This window comes from Bombina bombina, chromosome 3 (genome assembly GCF_027579735.1).
Source record: "Bombina bombina isolate aBomBom1 chromosome 3, aBomBom1.pri, whole genome shotgun sequence".
Taxonomy (NCBI): Eukaryota; Metazoa; Chordata; class Amphibia; order Anura; family Bombinatoridae; genus Bombina; species Bombina bombina.
The window spans coordinates 1,268,484,709-1,268,504,711 of record NC_069501.1 but is presented as its reverse complement, the minus strand read 5'-3'; the positions used below and the strand labels follow the sequence as shown (position 1 = coordinate 1,268,504,711).

The 20,003-nt window shown below is 39.0% G+C and overlaps 1 protein-coding gene across 1 annotated transcript in view; it reads right to left on the bottom strand.

Annotated features, from left to right (window-relative positions):
- RSPH1 (radial spoke head component 1) overlaps positions 1-17,430 on the bottom strand; it is a 57,636-nt gene extending 40,206 nt beyond the window's left edge. Inside the window, exons 1-6 of the mRNA XM_053705659.1 lie at positions 17,294-17,430; positions 12,409-12,522; positions 11,655-11,760; positions 9,114-9,204; positions 5,423-5,558; positions 5,129-5,200 (exon numbers count right to left, since the gene is read on the bottom strand). Coding sequence (XP_053561634.1) covers positions 5,129-5,200; positions 5,423-5,558; positions 9,114-9,204; positions 11,655-11,760; positions 12,409-12,522; positions 17,294-17,347 — 573 coding nt within the window. The 5' untranslated portion in view covers positions 17,348-17,430. The remainder of the gene's footprint in view (positions 1-5,128; positions 5,201-5,422; positions 5,559-9,113; positions 9,205-11,654; positions 11,761-12,408; positions 12,523-17,293) is intronic.
- Positions 17,431-20,003: the final 2,573 nt, after the last annotated feature.

Below are 20,003 nucleotides of genomic sequence, written 5' to 3'. Positions count from 1 at the left end.
CGTTCAGCTGTAAATGATTAATATAATGCTGTACTATAAACGTGGGCCTCTTTACATTAAGCACGTTCAGCTGTAAATGATTAATATAATACTGTACTATAAACGTGGGCCTCTTTACATTAAGCACGTTCAGCTGTAAATGATTAATATAATACTGTACTATAAACATAGGCCTCTTTACATTAAGCACGTTCAGCTGTAAATGATTAATATAATACTGTACTATAAGCATGAGCCTCTTTACATTAAGCACGTTCAGCTGTAAATGATTAATATAATACTGTACTATAAACGTGGGCCTCTTTACATTAAGCACGTTCAGCTGTAAATGATTAATATAATACTGTACTATAAACGTAGGCCTCTTTACATTAAGCACGTTCAGCTGTAAATTATTAATATAATACTGTACTATAAACATGGGCCTCTTTACATTAAGCACGTTCAGCTGTAAATGATTAATATAATACTGTACTATAAACGTGGGCCTCTTTACATTAAGCACGTTCAGCTGTAAATGATTAATATAATACTGTACTATAAACGTGGGCCTCTTTACATTAAGCACGTTCAGCTGTAAATGATTAATATAATACTGTACTATAAACGTGGGCCTCTTTACATTAAGCACATTCAGCTGTAAATGATTAATATAATACTGTACTATAAACATAGGCCTCTTTACATTAAGCACGTTCAGCTGTAAATGATTAATATAATACTGTACTATAAACGTGGGCCTCTTTACATTAAGCACGTTCAGCTGTAAATGATTAATATAATACTGTACTATAAACGTAGGCCTCTTTACATTAAGCACGTTCAGCTGTAAATGATTAATATAATACTGTACTATAAACGTGGGCCTCTTTACATTAAGCACGTTCAGCTGTAAATGATTAATATAATACTGTACTATAAACGTGGGCCTCTTTACATTAAGCACATTCAGCTGTAAATGATTAATATAATACTGTACTATATACGTAGGCCTCTTTACATTAAGCACGTTCAGCTGTAAATGATTAATATAATACTGTACTATAAACGTAGGCCTCTTTACATTAAGCACGTTCAGCTGTAAATGATTAATATAATACTGTACTATAAACGTAGGCCTCTTTACATTAAGTACGTTCAGCTGTAAATGATTAATATAATACTGTACTATAAACGTGTGACTCTTTACATTAAGCACGTTCAGCTGTAAATGATTAATATAATACTGTACTATATACGTAGGCCTCTTTGCATTAAGCACGTTCAGCTGTAAATGATTAATATAATACTGTACTATATACGTGGGCCTCTTTACATTAAGCACGTTCAGCTGTAAATGATGAATATAATACTGTACTATAAACGTAGGCCTCTTTACATTAAGCACGTTCAGCTGTAAATGATTAATATAATACTGTACTATAAACGTGGGCCTCTTTACATTAAGCACGTTCAGCTGTAAATGATTAATATAATACTGTACTATAAACGTGGGCCTCTTTACATTAAGCACATTCAGCTGTAAATGATTAATATAATACTGTACTATAAACGTGGGCCTCTTTACATTAAGCACGTTCAGCTGTAAATGATTAATATAATACTGTACTATAAACGTGTGACTCTTTACATTAAGCACGTTCAGCTGTAAATGATTAATATAATACTGTACTATAAACGTGGGCCTCTTTACATTAAGCACGTTCAGCTGTAAATGATTAATATAATACTGTACTATAAACGTAGGCCTCTTTACATTAAGCACGTTCAGCTGTAAATGATTAATATAATACTGTACTATAAACGTAGGCCTCTTTACATTAAGCACGTTCAGCTGTAAATGATTAATATAATACTGTACTATAAACGTGGGCCTCTTTACATTAAGCACATTCAGCTGTGAATGATTAAGATAATACTGTACTATAAACGTGGGCCTCTTTACATTAAGCACATTCAGCTGTGAATGATTAATATAATACTGTACTATAAACGTGGGCCTCTTTACATTAAGCACGTTCAGCTGTAAATGATTAATATAATACTGTACTATAAACGTGGGCCTCTTTACATTAAGCACGTTCAGCTGTAAATGATTAATATAATACTGTACTATAAACGTAGGCCTCTTTACATTAAGCACGTTCAGCTGTAAATGATTAATATAATACTGTACTATAAACGTGGGCCTCTTTACATTAAGCACGTTCAGCTGTAAATGATTAATATAATACTGTACTATAAACGTGGGCCTCTTTACATTAAGCACGTTCAGCTGTAAATGATTAATATAATACTGTACTATAAACGTGGGACTCTTTACATTAAGCACGTTCAGCTGTAAATGATTAATATAATACTGTACTATAAACGTAGGCCTCTTTACATTAAGCACATTCAGCTGTAAATGATTAATATAATACTGTACTATAAACGTAGGCCTCTTTACATTAAGCACAATCAGCTGTAAATGATTAATATAATACTGTACTATAAACGTAGGCCTCTTTACATTAAGCACGTTCAGCTGTAAATGATTAATATAATACTGTACTATAAACGTAGGCCTCTTTACATTAAGCACATTCAGCTGTAAATGATTAATATAATACTGTACTATAAACGTAGGCCTCTTTACATTAAGCACATTCAGCTGTAAATGATTAATATAATACTGTACTATAAACGTAGGCCTCTTTACATTAAGCACGTTAGGCTGTAAATGATTAATATAATGCTGTACTATAAACGTGGGCCTCTTTACATTAAGCACGTTCAGCTGTAAATGATTAATATAATACTGTACTATAAACGTGGGCCTCTTTACATTAAGCACGTTCAGCTGTAAATGATTAATATAATACTGTACTATAAACGTAGGCCTCTTTACATTAAGCACGTTCAGCTGTAATTGATTAATATAATACTGTACTATAAACGTGGGCCTCTTTACATTAAGCACGTTCAGCTGTAAATTATTAATATAATACTGTACTATAAACGTAGGGCTCTTTACATTAAGCGAGTTCAACTGTAAATGATTAATATAATATTGTACTATAAACGTGGGCCTCATTACATTAAGCACGTTCAGCTGTAAATGATTAATATAATACTGTACTATAAACGTGGGCCTCTTTACATTAAGCACGTTCAGCTGTAAATGATTAATATAATACTGTACTATAAACGTGGGCCTCTTTACATTAAGCACGTTCAGCTGTAAATGATTAATATAATACTGTACTATAAACGTGGGCCTCTTTACATTAAGCACGTTCAGCTGTAAATGATTAATATAATACTGTACTATATACGTGGGCCTCTTTACATTAAGCACGTTCAGCTGTAAATGATTAATATAATACTGTACTATAAACGTGGGCCTCTTTACATTAAGCACGTTCAGCTGTAAATGATTAATATAATACTGTACTATAAACGTGGGCCTCTTTACATTAAGCACATTCAGCTGTAAATGATTAATATAATGCTGTACTATAAACGTGGGCCTCTTTACATTAAGCACGTTCAGCTGTAAATGATTAATATAATACTGTACTATAAACGTGGGCCTCTTTACATTAAGCACGTTCAGCTGTAAATGATTAATATAATACTGTACTATAAACGTGGGCCTCTTTACATTAAGCACGTTCAGCTGTAAATGATTAATATAATACTGTACTATATACGTGGGCCTCTTTACATTAAGCACGTTCAGCTGTAAATGATTAATATAATACTGTACTATAAACGTGGGCCTCTTTACATTAAGCACGTTCAGCTGTAAATGATTAATATAATACTGTACTATAAACGTGGGCCTCTTTACATTAAGCACGTTCAGCTGTAAATGATTAATATAATACTGTACTATAAACGTGGGCCTCTTTACATTAAGCACGTTCAGCTGTAAATGATTAATATAATACTGTACTATAAACGTGGGCCTCTTTACATTAAGCACATTCAGCTGTAAATGATTAATATAATGCTGTACTATAAACGTGGGCCTCTTTACATTAAGCACGTTCAGCTGTAAATGATTAATATAATACTGTACTATAAACGTAGGCCTCTTTACATTAAGCACATTCAGCTGTAAATGATTAATATAATACTGTACTATATACGTAGGCCTCTTTACATTAAGCACGTTCAGCTGTAAATGATTAATATAATACTGTACTATAAACGTAGGCCTCTTTACATTAAGTACGTTCAGCTGTAAATGATTAATATAATACTGTACTAGAAACGTAGGCCTCTTTACATTAAGCACGTTCAGCTGTAAATGATTAATATAATACTGTACTATAAACGTGGGCCTCTTTACATTAAGCACGTTCAGCTGTAAATGATTAATATAATACTGTACTATATACGTGGGCCTCTTTACATTAAGCACGTTCAGCTGTAAATGATTAATATAATACTGTACTATAAACGTAGGCCTCTTTACATTAAGCACGTTCAGCTGTAAATGATTAATATAATACTGTACTATAAACGTGGGCCTCTTTACATTAAGCACGTTCAGCTGTAAATGATTAATATAATACTGTACTATAAACGTGGGCCTCTTTACATTAAGCACATTCAGCTGTAAATGATTAATATAATACTGTACTATAAACGTAGGCCTCTTTACATTAAGTACGTTCAGCTGTAAATGATTAATATAATACTGTACTATAAACGTAGGCCTCTTTACATTAAGCACGTTCAGCTGTAAATGATTAATATAATACTGTACTATATACGTAGGCCTCTTTACATTAAGCACGTTCAGCTGTAAATGATTAATATAATACTGTACTATAAACGTAGGCCTCTTTACATTAAGCACGTTCAGCTGTAAATGATTAATATAATACTGTACTATAAACGTGGGCCTCTTTACATTAAGCACGTTCAGCTGTAAATGATTAATATAATACTGTACTATAAACGTAGGCCTCTTTACATTAAGCACGTTCAGCTGTAAATGATTAATATAATACTGTACTATAAACGTGGGCCTCTTTACATTAAGCACTTTGAGATTGTAATACAAAATGTTTATGTGTAGTAAAAGAAAACAGCGTTTGTATAGTAAAATAAACAGGAGCGCTGCAGCGATTACCTGCTCGGCCTGTATGTAAGCGCCGTGCTGCTCACAGCCAATGTCAAACACGTACTTCCCTGGTCCAAGAAGCTGTGAGAGGAAGAAATACGTAAGTACTTATAAAAATACTATTTATTTATAACAGAAAATCTTATTATTGTTCTAACTTGAAATAAACATGATATGTTTCTCCGGATACCGCCTCTCGCTGTCACTGTGCTCTTTATACCATCTCCATAGAATATAAGAAAACAATACCTGCCAGGGTCTGGCACTACCTGACCATGGTGAGATGACGCACACTGTACTTACACTGTTATTGGCAAACTTTCCCTGGTATCGATGATTCAGATGAACAAGCTCTCCGGCGCCATCCTGTTTCCCATTGGCCCACGTGCCCATGTACTTGGATCCTGTATCTGCATAAGTATACAGGCCTTGCCCATGTCTGTGTAGAAGAATACAATACTGAGACAGGTGACCATAAGGAAGGTGCACAGGGTGACATACAGGGAGCTACAGGGGGACCCCAGTGGTCTGTGTGTAAACACTCTGTTCATTTAATACCTTAACCAGGGTTCTTTAAACCACAGGTCGGGGCCCATTACTGGGTTTAAATGTTTACTGGGTCGCGACTTGTGTGTTTGTTATAAGAGAGTTTGTGTGGTTAGAATGTTATATAAGAGAGTATGTGTGTATTATATGAGTGTGTGTGTTGTGTGTGTGTTGTATGAGAGTGTGTGTGTGTTGTATGAGAGTGTGTATGTTGTATGAGAGTGTGTGTGTTGTATGAGAGTGTGTATGTTGTATGAGAGTGTGTATGTTGTATGAGAGTGTGTGTGTTGTATGTGTGCGTTGTATGAGAGTGTGTGTGTTGTGTGTGTGTGTGTGTGTGTGTGTTGTATGAGAGTGTGTGTGCTGTATGAGAGTGTGTGTGTTGTATGAGAGTGTGTGTGTGTTGTATGAGAGTGTGTGTGTGTGTTGTATGAGAGTGTGTGTGTTGTATGAGAGTGTGTGTTGTATGAGAGTGTGTGTGTGTTGTATGAGAGTGTGTGTGTTGTATGTGTGTTTTGTATGAGAGTGTGTGTGTGTTGTATGAGAGTGTGTGTGTTGTATGTGTGTTTTGTATGAGAGTGTGTGTGTGTTGTATGAGACTGTGTGTTGTATGAGAGTGTGTGTGTGTTGTATGAGACTGTGTGTTATATGAGAGTGTGTGTATTGTATGAGAGTGTGTATGTTGTATGAGAGTGTGTATGTTGTATGAGAGTGTGTATGTTGTATGAGAGTGTGTGTGTTGTATGAGAGTGTGTGTGTTGTATGAGAGTGTGTGTGTTGTATAAGAGTGTGTGTGTTGTATGAGAGTGTGTGTGTTGTATAAGAGTGTGTGTGTTGTATGAGAGTGTGTGTGTTGTATAAGAGTGTGTGTGTTGTATGAGAGTGTGTGTGTTGTATGAGAGTGTGTGTGTTGTATGAGAGTGTGTGTGTTGTGTGTGTGTTGTATGAGATTGTGTGTGTGTTGTATGAGAGTGTGTGTGTTGTATGAGAGTGTGTGTGTTGTATGAGAGTGTGTGTGTTGTATGAGAGTGTGTGTGTTGTATGAGAGTGTGTGTGTTGTATGAGAGTGTGTGTGTTGTATGAGAGTGTGTGTGTTGTATGAGAGTGTGTGTGTTGTGTGTGTGTTGTATGAGAGTGTGTGTGTTGTATGAGAGTGTGTGTGTTGTATGAGAGTGTGTATGTTGTATGAGATTGTGTATGTTGTATGAGAGTGTGTGTGTTGTATGAGAGTGTGTGTGTTGTATGAGAGTTTGTGTGTTGTATGAGAGTGTGTGTGTTGTATGAGAGTGTGTGTGTGTTGTATGAGAGTGTGTGTGTTGTATGTGTGTGTTGTATGAGAGTGTGTGTGTGTTGTATGAGAGTGTGTGTGTGTGTGTGTGTGTTGTATGAGAGTGTGTGTGTTGTATGTGTGTTTTGTAAGAGTGTGTGTGTTGTATGTGTGTTTTGTATGAGAGTGTGTGTGTTGTGTGTGTATGTGTGTTGTATGAGAGTGTGTGTGTTGTATGTGTGTTTTGTAGGAGAGTGTGTGTGTTGTGTGTGTGTGTGTGTGTTGTATGAGAGTGTGTGTGTGTTGTATGAGAGTGTGTGTGTTGTATGTGTGTTTTGTATGAGAGTGTGTGTGTTGTATGTGTGTTTTGTATGAGTGTGTGTGTTGTGTGTGTGTGTGTGTTGTATGAGAGTGTGTGTGTTGTATGTGTGTTTTGTATGAGAATGTGTGTGTTGTATGTGTGTTTTGTATGAGAGTGTGTGTGTGTGTTGTATGAGAGTGTGTGTGTTGTATGAGAGTGTGTGTGTTGTATGTGTGTGTTGTATGAGAGTGTGTGTGTTGTGTGTGTGTGTGTTGTATGAGAGTGTGTGTGTTGTATGTGTGTTTTGTATGAGTGTGTGTGTGTTGTGTGTGTGTGTGTGTTGTATGAGAGTGTGTGTGTTGTGTGTGTGTGTGTGTGTGTTGTATGAGAGTGTATGTGTGTGTTGTATGAGAGTGTATGTGTTGTATGTATGTTTTGTAGGAGAGTGTGTGTGTTGTGTGTGTGTGTGTGTGTTGTATGAGAGTGTGTGTGTTTTGTGTGTGTGTGTGTGTGTGTTGTATGAGAGTGTGTGTGTTGTATGTGTGTTTTGTATGAGAGTGTGTGTGTTGTGTGTGTGTGTGTGTTGTATGAGAGTGTGTGTGTTGTGTGTGTGTGTGTGTTGTATGAGAGTGTGTGTGTTGTGTGTGTGTGTGTGTTGTATGAGAGTGTGTGTGTTGTGTGTGTGTGTGTGTTGTATGAGAATGTGTGTGTTGTATATGTGTTTTGTAGGAGAGTGTGTGTGTTGTGTGTGTGTGTGTGTTGTATGAGAGTGTGTGTGTTGTGTGTGTGTGTGTGTTGTATGAGAGTGTGTGTGTTGTATGTGTGTTTTGTAGGAGAGTGTGTGTGTTGTGTGTGTCGTATGAGAGTGTATGTGTGTGTTGTATGAGAGTGTGTGTGTGTGTTGTATGAGAGTGTGTGTGTTGTGTGTGTGTGTGTGTGTTGTATGAGAGTGTGTGTGTTGTATGTGTGTTTTGTAGGAGAGTGTGTGTGTTGTGTGTGTGTGTGTTGTATGAGAGTGTATGTGTGTGTTGTATGAGAGTGTGTGTGTTGTGTGTGTGTGTGTGTTGTATGAGAGTGTGTGTTGTATGAGAGTGTGTGTGTTGTATGTGTGTTTTGTAGGAGAGTGTGTGTGTTGTGTGTGTCGTATGAGAGTGTATGTGTGTGTTGTATGAGAGTGTGTGTGTGTGTTGTATGAGAGTGTGTGTGTTGTGTGTGTGTGTGTGTGTTGTATGAGAGTGTGTGTTGTATGAGAGTGTGTGTGTGTTGTGTGTGTGTGTGTGTTGTGTGTTGTTCACAAGCAAGTTCACAAATCTCATGAAGTAAATACAAAAGCTTGAAAAAAAAATCTATCTATCCACAGCATATATGGATCTAATTAAGATTAATCTGACAACCCTGCATAGATCTGATGCAATCTTTAAATATACAAATCATGCATTTCATTGGGCAATATACTATTATAAAAAGTTTTCCTGATAATTATAATGTATTTTAAGCTGGTGTCTGAATTAAATTAGACAAGATGGAAAAAAAGTGTGTGTATGTATATATATGTATATATATATATATATATATATATATATATATATATATATATATATATATATATATATATATATATATATATATAAACACATATATATATACACATACATACATACACACACATTTTTTTCAGATTACATTAATGAAAAAAAAATATCTAAATTTTGTAATAAAATAAACATTTTATTACGGAATTAATGTTTACCTTAAATGTCCCTTTAATTGTTAAATAAGTAGTGTTCTGTATACTGCTGCTTGATAACAGTTCCTATAACAATGGAGTGAATTAGTCTGACTAGCTGGATCCCAGCACATAACATAGGTCTTGGACTTACCTTTGGTGGGAAAACCAGTCTCCACTGTAGGTGTCTCCATTGGCGTAAGTGTAAACCCCTTGACCTTGTCGCTGGTCATCAACCCACTCACCTAGGTAGGTACAGAAAAATGAGACCCTGCAGTTACTGTTAATTGCCTAAGGTAAAACATGCGGCTAGATTACCAGTTTTGTCGGTAAGGCTGTGCGGTGCTAACGCTCCTTTTTTTCTTACCGCTCCCTTTAAACAACGCTGGTATTACGAGTTTTCTTCAAGCCGGCGTTAGCCTCAGAAAAGTGAGCGTTGAGCAAAATTTAGCTCCACATCTCACTGTAATACCAGCGCTGCTTACGGTAGCGGTGAGCTGGCAAAACGTGCTCTTGCACGATTTCCCCATAGGAAACAATGGGGCTGAGCTGGCTGAAAAAAACCTAACACCTGCAAAAAAGCAGCGTTCAGCTCCTAACGCAGCCCCATTGTTTCCTATGGGGAAAGAAAAAATATGTCTGCACCTAACACCCTAACATGAACCCGAGTCTAAACACCCCTAATCTTACACTTATTAACCCCTAATCGCCCCCGACATCGTCGCCACCTGCATTATACTATTAACCCCTAATCTGCCGCTCCAGACACCTACATTATACTTATAAACACCTAATCTGCTGCCCCCAACATTGCCGACACCTACATTATAGTTATTAACCCCTAATCTGGTCCCCCAAACGTCGACGCAACTATATTAAATTAATTAACCCCTAATCTGCCGCCGCCAACGTCGCCGCCACTATAATAAAGTTATTAACCCCTAAACCAATCAGCCAATCGGAATTAAGGTAGGAAAAATGTGATTGGCTGATAGCATCAGCCAATCGGATTGAAGTTCAATCCGATTGGCTGATCCAATCAGCCAATAGAATGCAAGGATTTTTCCTACCTTAATTCCGATTGGCTGACAGAAACCAATCGGAATTCGAGGGACGTCATCTTGGATGACGTCATTTAAAGGAACCTTCATTCTTCGTTAGGACTTCGATTGAAGAGGATGCTCCGCGCCGGAAGGATTAAGATAGAAGATGCAGCCTGGATGAAGCCTATTGCCGTCTGGAGGACCTCTTCTCCCCCGATCGGATGAAGACTTCTGCCGTATGGAGGACCACTTGTGCCCAGCTGGGTGAAGACGGCTCAAGGTAGGGTGATCTTCAGGGGGTTAGTGTTAGGTTTTTTAAGGGGGGATTGGGTGGGTTTTAGAGTAGGGGTATGTGGGTGGTGGGTGTAATATTGGGTGGGGGTATTGTATTTTTTTTTTACAGGTAAAAGAGCTGATTACTTTGGGGCAATGCCCCGCAAAAGGCCCTTTTAAGGGCTATTTGTAATTTAGTATAGGGTAGGGATTTTTATTATTTTGGGGGGCTTTTTTATTTTATTAGGGGTAATTAGTTTAAAATTCTTGTAATTCTTTTTTTATTTTCTGTAATTTAGTGTTTGTTTTTTTCGTAATTTAGTTTATTTCATTTAATTGTAATTAGTTTAATTTAATTTAGTTAATTTATTTATTTATAGAGTAGTGTTAGGTGTAATTGTAACTTAGGTTAGGATTTATTTTACAGGTAATTTTGTACTTATTTTATCTAGGTAGTTATTAAATAGTTAATAGTTTAATAACTATTGTACCTAGTTAAAATAAATACAAAGTTGCCTGTAAAATAAAAATAAATCCTAAGCTAACTACAATGTAATTATTAGTTATATTGTAGCTATCTTAGGGTTTATTTTATCGGTAAGTATTTAGTTTTAAATAGGAATAATTTAGTTAATTGTAGTAAATTATTTCATTTAATTTAAATTATATGTAAGTTAGGGGGGTTAGACTTAGGGTTAGACTTAGGTTTAGGGGTTAATAAATTTATTATAGTAGCAGCGACGTTGGGGTTGGCAGATTAGGGGTTAATAAATGTAGATAGGTGTCGGCGATATTAGGGCCGGCAGATTAGGGGTTAATAAAATGTAACTAGTGTTTGCGAGGCGGAAGTGCTGCGGTTTAGGGGTTAATACATTTATTAAAGTGGCTGCGATGTCCGATCGGAAGATTAGGGGTTAAATAATTTTATTATAGGGTTTGCGATGTGGGGGGGGCGTCGGTTTACGGGTTCATAGGTAGTTTATGGGTGTTAGTGTACTTTGTAGCACTTTAGTTAAGAGTTTTATGTTCCGGCGTTAGCCCATAAAACTCTTAACTACTGACTTTTAAATGCGGTAGAAGTCTTGACAGGAGAAGGTGTACCGCTCACTTCTTCCAAGACTTGTAATACAGGCGTTAGGAAAATCCCATTAAAAAGATAGGATACGCAATTGACGTAAGGGGATTTGCGGTAGCCAAAAGTCGCGGAAGAAAAGTGTGCGGTACACCTGTACCTGTCAGACTCGTAATACCAGCGGGCATTAAAAAAGCAGCGTTGGGATCTCTCAACGCTGATTTTTAAGGCTAACGAAGAACTCGTAATCTAGGCGTTGTTGTTTTATATTAGACTGGGGCCTTGAACTTTATCAAATTCCAATTACCTTCATATTTGGAGCCATCAGGATACATAAAGATTCCTGTGCCGTGTTTCCTGTTTTGGTAATATTCCCCTATGTAACGGGCACCATTTTTGAATCTATATGTTCCCTGTGAAGACAATGACGGGAAGTCAGTAGTGCAGGTGGAAACAGGTCGCTGCTAGACAACAAGTGCTTATTCATATACACAACAGACAAATATGTTTTATTTATTTCACATAATTAGCCTCTACAGTCCCTATATAACTCTAAAGAGCCTATTCACAATAATGTGTGATCAGCTTAAAAAGTAAAGGGAGTAGTAATAATAAGGAAACTGGGGAGGTTTATACTAACAGGGGTTGACAAATTTGTTTACAATTTAGGAGCCAGTAAGAATATTTAGGAGCCAGTCACACGTTTAGGACCCAGATAGTGGTATTTGTATATAGAAATATGGAGAATAACCCAGGTGCCTGAGTTTGTTGAGCCCTGTTAATGAATACAATCATTTTGTAGCATTTTACATACAGCCAGGCCAATCTATTCTTCCCCTAATGTAAATGTTATTGATCCCCAGTCTAGCAGTAGATGTATAACAGGGATTTGTAAACTCCCTTAGTATATTTGTCCCCATCACCTCTATTATAAGTCAGTTCCCTGCATCTACTACCATTTCTACAGATAATGTCTGATCCTGCCACATCACAACACAACTTTATGTAACATGATCACAAATAGCAAAGTACAAAGACATTTTGTTTTCCCTGGTCAGTACCTGTCCGTGTCTTTTTCCGTTCTCATATTGCCCTTCATATGTGTCCCCATTTGGTAACCGGGCTTTGCCTTGTCCGTGTCTCTCACCGGCCTCATTGCGATCACCTTCATACTCCTGATAAAGGGAAAGCGAGAGATCGGAGTACAGATTACCGGCACATTAACCTCATTTCATGCCTCATGTGTATTTTACCAATGTGTCACCTCTGTCTCATCCACACATGAAATACAAACAGATCAAACCACTATTATATTGTACAGACCTATTCTCTGTTCTTATTACAGAGCTTACTACAGGGAGTGCAGAATTATTAGGCCAATGAGTATTTTGACCACATCATCCTCTTTATGCATGTTGTCTTACTCCAAGCTGTATAGGCTTGAAAGCCTACTACCAATTAAGCATATTAGGTGATGTGCATCTCTGTAATGAGAAGGGGTGTGGTCTAATGACATCAACACCCTATATCAGGTGTGCATAATTATTAGGCAACTTCCTTTCCTTTGGCAAAATGGGTCAAAAGAAGGACTTGACAGGCTCAGAAAAGTAAAAAATAGTGAGATATCTTGCAGAGGGATGCGGCACTCTTAAAATTGCAAAGCTTCTGAAGCGTGATCATCGAACAATCAAGCGTTTCATTCAAAATAGTCAACAGGGTCGCAAGAAGCGTGTGGAAAAACCAAGGCGCAAAATAACTGCCCATGAACTGAGAAAAGTCAAGCGTGCAGCTGCCAAGATGCCACTTGCCACCAGTTTGGCCATATTTCAGAGCTGCAACATCACTGGAGTGCCCAAAAGCACAAGGTGTGCAATACTCAGAGACATGGCCAAGGTAAGAAAGGCTGAAAGACGACCACCACTGAACAAGACACACAAGCTGAAACGTCAAGACTGGGCCAAGAAATATCTCAAGACTGATTTTTCTAAGGTTTTATGGACTGATGAAATGAGAGTGAGTCTTGATGGGCCAGATGGATGGGCCCGTGGGTGGATTGGTAAAGGGCAGAGAGCTCCAGTCCGACTCAGACGCCAGAAAGGTGGAGGTGGAGTACTGGTTTGGGCTGGTATCATCAAAGATGAGCTTGTGGGGCCTTTTCGGGTTGAGGATGGAGTCAAGCTCAACTCCCAGTCCTACTGCCAGTTTCTGGAAGACACCTTCTTCAAGCAGTGGTACAGGAAGAAGTCTGCATCCTTCAAGAAAAACATGATTTTCATGCAGGACAATGCTCCATCACACGCGTCCAAGTACTCCACAGCGTGGCTGGCAAGAAAGGATATAAAAGAAGAAAATCTAATGACATGGCCTCCTTGTTCACCTGATCTGAACCCCATTGAGAACCTGTGGTCCATCATCAAATGTGAGATTTACAAGGAGGGAAAACAGTACACCTCTCTGAACAGTGTCTGGGAGGCTGTGGTTGCTGCTGCACGCAATGTTGATGGTGAACAGATCAAAACACTGACAGAATCCATGGATGGCAGGCTTTTGAGTGTCCTTGCAAAGAAAGGTGGCTATATTGGTCACTGATTTGTTTTTGTTTTGTTTTTGAATGTCAGAAATGTATATTTGTGAATGTTGAGATGTTATATTGGTTTCACTGGTAAAAATAAATAATTGAAATGGGTATATATTTGTTTTTTGTTAAGTTGCCTAATAATTATGCACAGTAATAGTCACCTGCACACACAGATATCCCCCTAAAATAGCTATAACTAAAAACAAACTAAAAACTACTTCCAAAACTATTCAGCTTTGATATTAATGAGTTTTTTGGGTTCATTGAGAACATGGTTGTTGTTCAATAATAAAATGAATCCTCAAAAATACAACTTGCCTAATAATTCTGCACTCCCTGTAGTAATGCAAACCCTATACTGACAGCTTTACATACACATAGGGCACATATCATTGTATTATCAGCATATCTACATGATCCCAACTAACCATTATATGATCCCAACTAACCATTATATGATCCCAACTAACCATTATACTACCCCAACTAACCATTATATGATCCCAACTAACCATTATATGATAGCAACTAACTATTATATTATCACAACTAACCATTATATTATCCCAACTAACCATTACATGATCCAAACTAACCATTATATTATCCCAACTAATCATTATATGATCCCAACTAACCATTATATGATCCCAACTAACCATTACATGATCCCAACTAACCATTATATTATCCCAACTAACCATTACATGATCCCAACTAACCATTACATGATACAAACTAACCATTACATGATCCCAACTAACCATTATATGATCCTAACTAACCATTACATGATCCAAACTAACCATTATATTATCCCAACTAACCATTATATTATCACAACTAACCATTACATGATCCCAACTAACCATTACATGATCCCAACTAACCATTATATGATCCCAACTAACCATTACATGATCCAAACTAACCATTATATTATCCCAACTAACCATTACATTATCACAACTAACCATTACATGATCCCAACTAACCATTACATGATCCCAACTAACCATTATATAATCACACATTTGTAACCATGAGGTGGTTTGTGGTAATACTAAATATTATTCATCTATATTAATAGTTTACTTTATCATTTAACTATCATAAAGAACGAATTGTCTGACATATAAAGCCATCATGCTACAGAGAAATCAATAGTATTTTGTACAGTGTGTACATAATATTTATACTATTACAAATATATATCACGTCTCTTACCCTCCATCTCCCCTTGTTACCTCCAACTCTCACAGTGAGATTTTGCCTACTGCTCTCTCCCTTTTGAAAGTCCAGATCTACCATATGTATCTTTCCCTCTAACCCCCTGATCTCCTCTCCTAGTCCTGCTTTTCACCCATGATATCCTCTCCTAGTCCTCCTTTTCACTCCCTGAACTCTCCTAGTCCTACCTCTCACCCCCTGATGTCCTCTCCTTGTCCTCCTTCTCACCCCCTGATTTCCTCTTCTAGTCCTCCCTCTCACCCCCTGATCTCCTCTCTTAGTCCTACCTCTGACCCCCAGATATCCTCTTCTAGTCCTCCTTTTCACCCCTAATCTCCTCTCCTAGTCCTCCCTCTCACCCCTGATCTCCGCTTCTAGTCCTCCTTTTCACCCCCTGATCTCCTCTCCTAGTCCTCCCTCTCACCCCTGATTTCCTCTTCTAGTCCTCCTTTTCACTGCCTGATCTCTCCTAGTCCTCCTTTTCACCCTCTGATCTCCTCTCCTAGTCCTCCCTCTCACCCTCTGATCTCATCTCCTAGTCCTCCCTCTCACCCCCTGATCTCCTCTTCTAGTCATCCCTTTCACCCCCTGATCTTCTTTCCTAATCCTCCCTCTCACCCCTGAGCTCCTCTCTTAGTCCTCCCTCTCACCCCCAGATCTCCTCTCCTAGTCCTCCCTCTCACCCCAGATCTCCTCTCCTAGTCCTTCCTCTCACCCTCAGATCTCCTCTCTTAGTCCTCCCTCTCACACCCATATCTCCTCTCCTAGTCTTCCCTCTCACCCCAGATCTCCTCTCCTAGTCCTCCCTCTCACCCCAGATCTCCTCTCCTAATCCTCCCTCTCACCCCCTGATCTTCTCTCCTAGTCCTCCCTCTCACCCCCATATCTCCTCTCCTAGTCCTCCCTCTCACCCCAGATCTCCTCTCCTAGTCCTCCCTCTCACCCCCAGATCTCCTCTACTAGTCCTCCATCTAACACCCAGATCTCCTCTCCTAGTCCTCCCTCTCACCCCCTGATCTCCTCTCCTAGTCCTTCCTTTCACCCCCTGATTTCCTCTCCTAGTCCTTCCTCTCACCCCCTGATCTCCTCTCCTAGTCCTTCCTCTCACCCCCTGATCTCCTCTGCTAGACCTCCCTCTCACACCCATATCTCATCTTCTAGTCCTCCCTCTCACCCACAGATCTCCTCTCCTAGTCCTCCCTCTCACACCCAGATCTCCTCTCCTAGTCCTCCCTCTAACACCCAGATCTCGTCTCCTAGTCCTCCCTCTGACCCCCTGATCTCCTCTCCTAGTCCTTCCTCTCACCCCCTAATCTCCTCTCCTAGTCCTTCCTCTCACCCTCTGATCTCCTCTCCTAGTCCTTCCTCTCACCCCCTGATCTCCTCTGCTATACCTCCCTCTCACACCCATATCTCCTCTTCTAGTGCTCCCTCTCACCCCCTGATCTCCTCTCCTAGTCCTCCCTCTCACACCTTGATCTCCTCTCCTAGTCCTCCCTCTCACCCCTAGATTTCCTTTACTAGTCCTCCCTCTCACCCCTTGATCTCCTCTCCTAGTCCTCCCTCTCACCCCCTGAACTCCTCTCTGAGTCTTCTTCTCACCCCCAAATCTTCACTCCTAGTCCCTCCTCTCACCCCAGATCTCCTCTCCTACCTAGTCCTCCTTTTCACCCCCGATCTCCTCTCCTAGTCCTCCCTCTCACCCCCACATCTCCTCCTAGTCCTCCCTCTCACCCCCACATCTCCACCCTAGTCCTTCCTCTCACCCTCATATCTCCTCCCCTAGTGCTTCCTCTCACCCCCCCAATCTGCTCTTCTAGTGCCCCCTCTCACCCCCACATCTCCTCCTAGTCCTTCCTCTTACCCCCACATCTCCTCCCCTAGTGCTTCCTCTCACCCCCCAATCTCCTCTTCTAGTGCCCCCTCTCACCCCCAGATCTCCTCTCATTATATCCCCGTCAATTCAGATGATCAGCTTTTCTTTTTTTCTCTCACCCCCAGATCTCTCTTCCTTGTTTCCCTCACTCACAAACCCTCAGTTTTTTCCTCATTGTAATATTTTTCAGTTCTAGAACTCCCTTCCTTGTGTCCCCCTTTCACCCCCATATCTTCCAACTTGTTGCCACTCTCAGTCTCACCCCAAGATCGGGTTCAGCCTCTTCCTCGAAGTCTTCGGAACCGATATCTGACATGTTGGGAGTGCGGGCTGCGTGTGTCTCAGGCGGATCTCAGGTACCGGTTTCTCGCTTACTTTTGTTATATGAACCACTCTATAACAAGCAGCGGCTCGCGTCCTGTTACCATGGATATATTACCCACCATGCAACGCGGTAGCTTGCCGTAGCTAAGGAAACAGGTACTTGCTTGTAGCTTGTGTCGCGTCCTGTTTCCATGGAGACCAAGCCTAAACTTACGGGTGATGAAGCGTGGAGCTGCCATCTTTGTTATGGGCATCGATATATAGTTTAGGTCAGAAAGGATGAAAGCCACAGACACCGGTCATTGCTTATAGCGCTGTCACCACTGGGGGTGATCATTTTATATACACTGTGTGATTCTTATTCTCCGGTATAAGCAATACGTCTGAATTCCCTGGCGTGTTTAATACAACTACTGTATAAGGAAATGATCTACATAATCATTACAAAATAAATTTATACAAAGCAAACTCCTATAAAACAACGTTTGTTTTTTTCTTATCTTCTTTGCTGCAGCCAGATATGCCTGAGCTACTGCACATATTAAGCAATCACTGTGCAACATGTTAGAGGGTTAGAATGAGCAGTGCTAATACCAGAGTAACGAACAGTGGCAGCCGCAGACTGCCAGCTAATGTGCTTGCCAACCCCAGGACCCCATACAATGAATTACAGATACCCATATATGTAGTGTGTGTGTCTATCTGTATCCATAACTGTGTGTGTGTATCTGTATGTATAAGTTTATGCTATGTAGTGAGTGTGTGTGTGTCTGCATGTATAAATGTAAGCTATGTAGTGTGTGTATGTGTATCTGCATGTATAAGTGTTTATCTGCATGTATAAGTGTATACTATGTAGTGTGTGTGTATCTGCATGTATAAGTGTATGCTATGTAGTGTGTGTGTATCTGCATGTATAAGTGTATGCTATGTAGTGTGTGTGTGTATCTGCATGTATAAGTTTATGCTATGTAGTGTGTGTATGTCTGTATGTATAAATGTAAGCTATGCAGTGTGTATGTGTATCTGCATGTATAAGTGTGTATCTGCATGTATAAGTGTATGCTATGTAGTGTGTGTGCGTCTGCATGTATAAGTGTATACTATGTAGTATACTATGTAGTGTCTGTGTATCTGCTTGTATAAGTGTATGCTGCATGTATACGTGTATGCTATGTAATGTGTGTGTGTCTGCCTGCATAAGTGTATGCTATGTAGTGTGTGTGTATATTCATGTGTAAGTGTATGCTATGTAGTGTGTGTATCTTCATGTGTAAGTGTATGCTATGTAGTGTGTGTGTAACTGCATGTATAAGTGTATGCTATGTAGTGTGTGTGTATCTGCATGTGTAAGTGTATGCTATGTAGTGTGTGTGTGTGTATCTGCATGTATAAGTGTATACTATGTAGTGTGTGTGTCTATCTGTATCCATAACTGTGTGTATCTGTATGTATAAGTTTATGCTATGTAGTGAGTGTGTGTGTGTGTCTGCATGTATAAATGTAAGCTATGTAGTGTGTGTATGTGTATCTGCATGTATAAGTGTTTATCTGCATGTATAAGTGTATACTATGTAGTGTGTGTGTATCTGCATGTATAAGTGTATGCTATGTAGTATGTGTGTGTATCTGCATGTATAAGTGTATGCTATGTAGTGTGTGTCTGCATGTATAAGTTTATGCTATGTAGTGTGTGTATGTCTGTATGTATAAATGTAAGCTATGTAGTGTGTGTATGTGTATCTGCATGTATAAGTGTTTATCTGCATGTATAAGTGTATACTATGTAGTGTGTGTGTATCTGCATGTATAAGTGTATGCTATGTAGTGTGTGTATCTGCATGTATAAGTGTATGCTATGTAGTGTGTGTGTATCTGCATGTATAAGTGTATGCTATGTAGTGTGTGTATCTGCATGTATAAGTGTATGCTATGTAGTGTGTGTGTGTATCTGCATGTATAAGTGTATGCTATGTAGTGTGTGTATCTGCATGTATAAGTTTATGCTATGTAGTGTGTGCGTGTATCTGCATGTATAAGTGTATACTATGTAGTGTGTGTGTATCTGCATGTATAAGTGTATACTATGTAGTGTGTGTGTGTATCTGCATGTATAAGTGTATACTATGTAGTGTGTGTGTATCTGCATGTATAAGTGTATGCTATGTAGTGTGTGTGCGTCTGCATGTATAAGTGTATACTATGTAGTATACTATGTAGTGTCTGTGTATCTGCTTGTATAAGTGTATGCTGCATGTATACGTGTATGCTATGTAATGTGTGTGTGTCTGCCTGCATAAGTGTATGCTATGTAGTGTGTGTGTATATTCATGTGTAAGTGTATGCTATGTAGTGTGTGTATCTTCATGTGTAAGTGTATGCTATGTAGTGTGTGTGTAACTGCATGTATAAGTGTATGCTATGTAGTGTGTGTGTATCTGCATGTGTAAGTGTATGCTATGTAGTGTGTGTGTGTGTATCTGCATGTATAAGTGTATACTATGTAGTGTGTGTGTCTATCTGTATCCATAACTGTGTGTATCTGTATGTATAAGTTTATGCTATGTAGTGAGTGTGTGTGTGTGTCTGCATGTATAAATGTAAGCTATGTAGTGTGTGTATGTGTATCTGCATGTATAAGTGTTTAT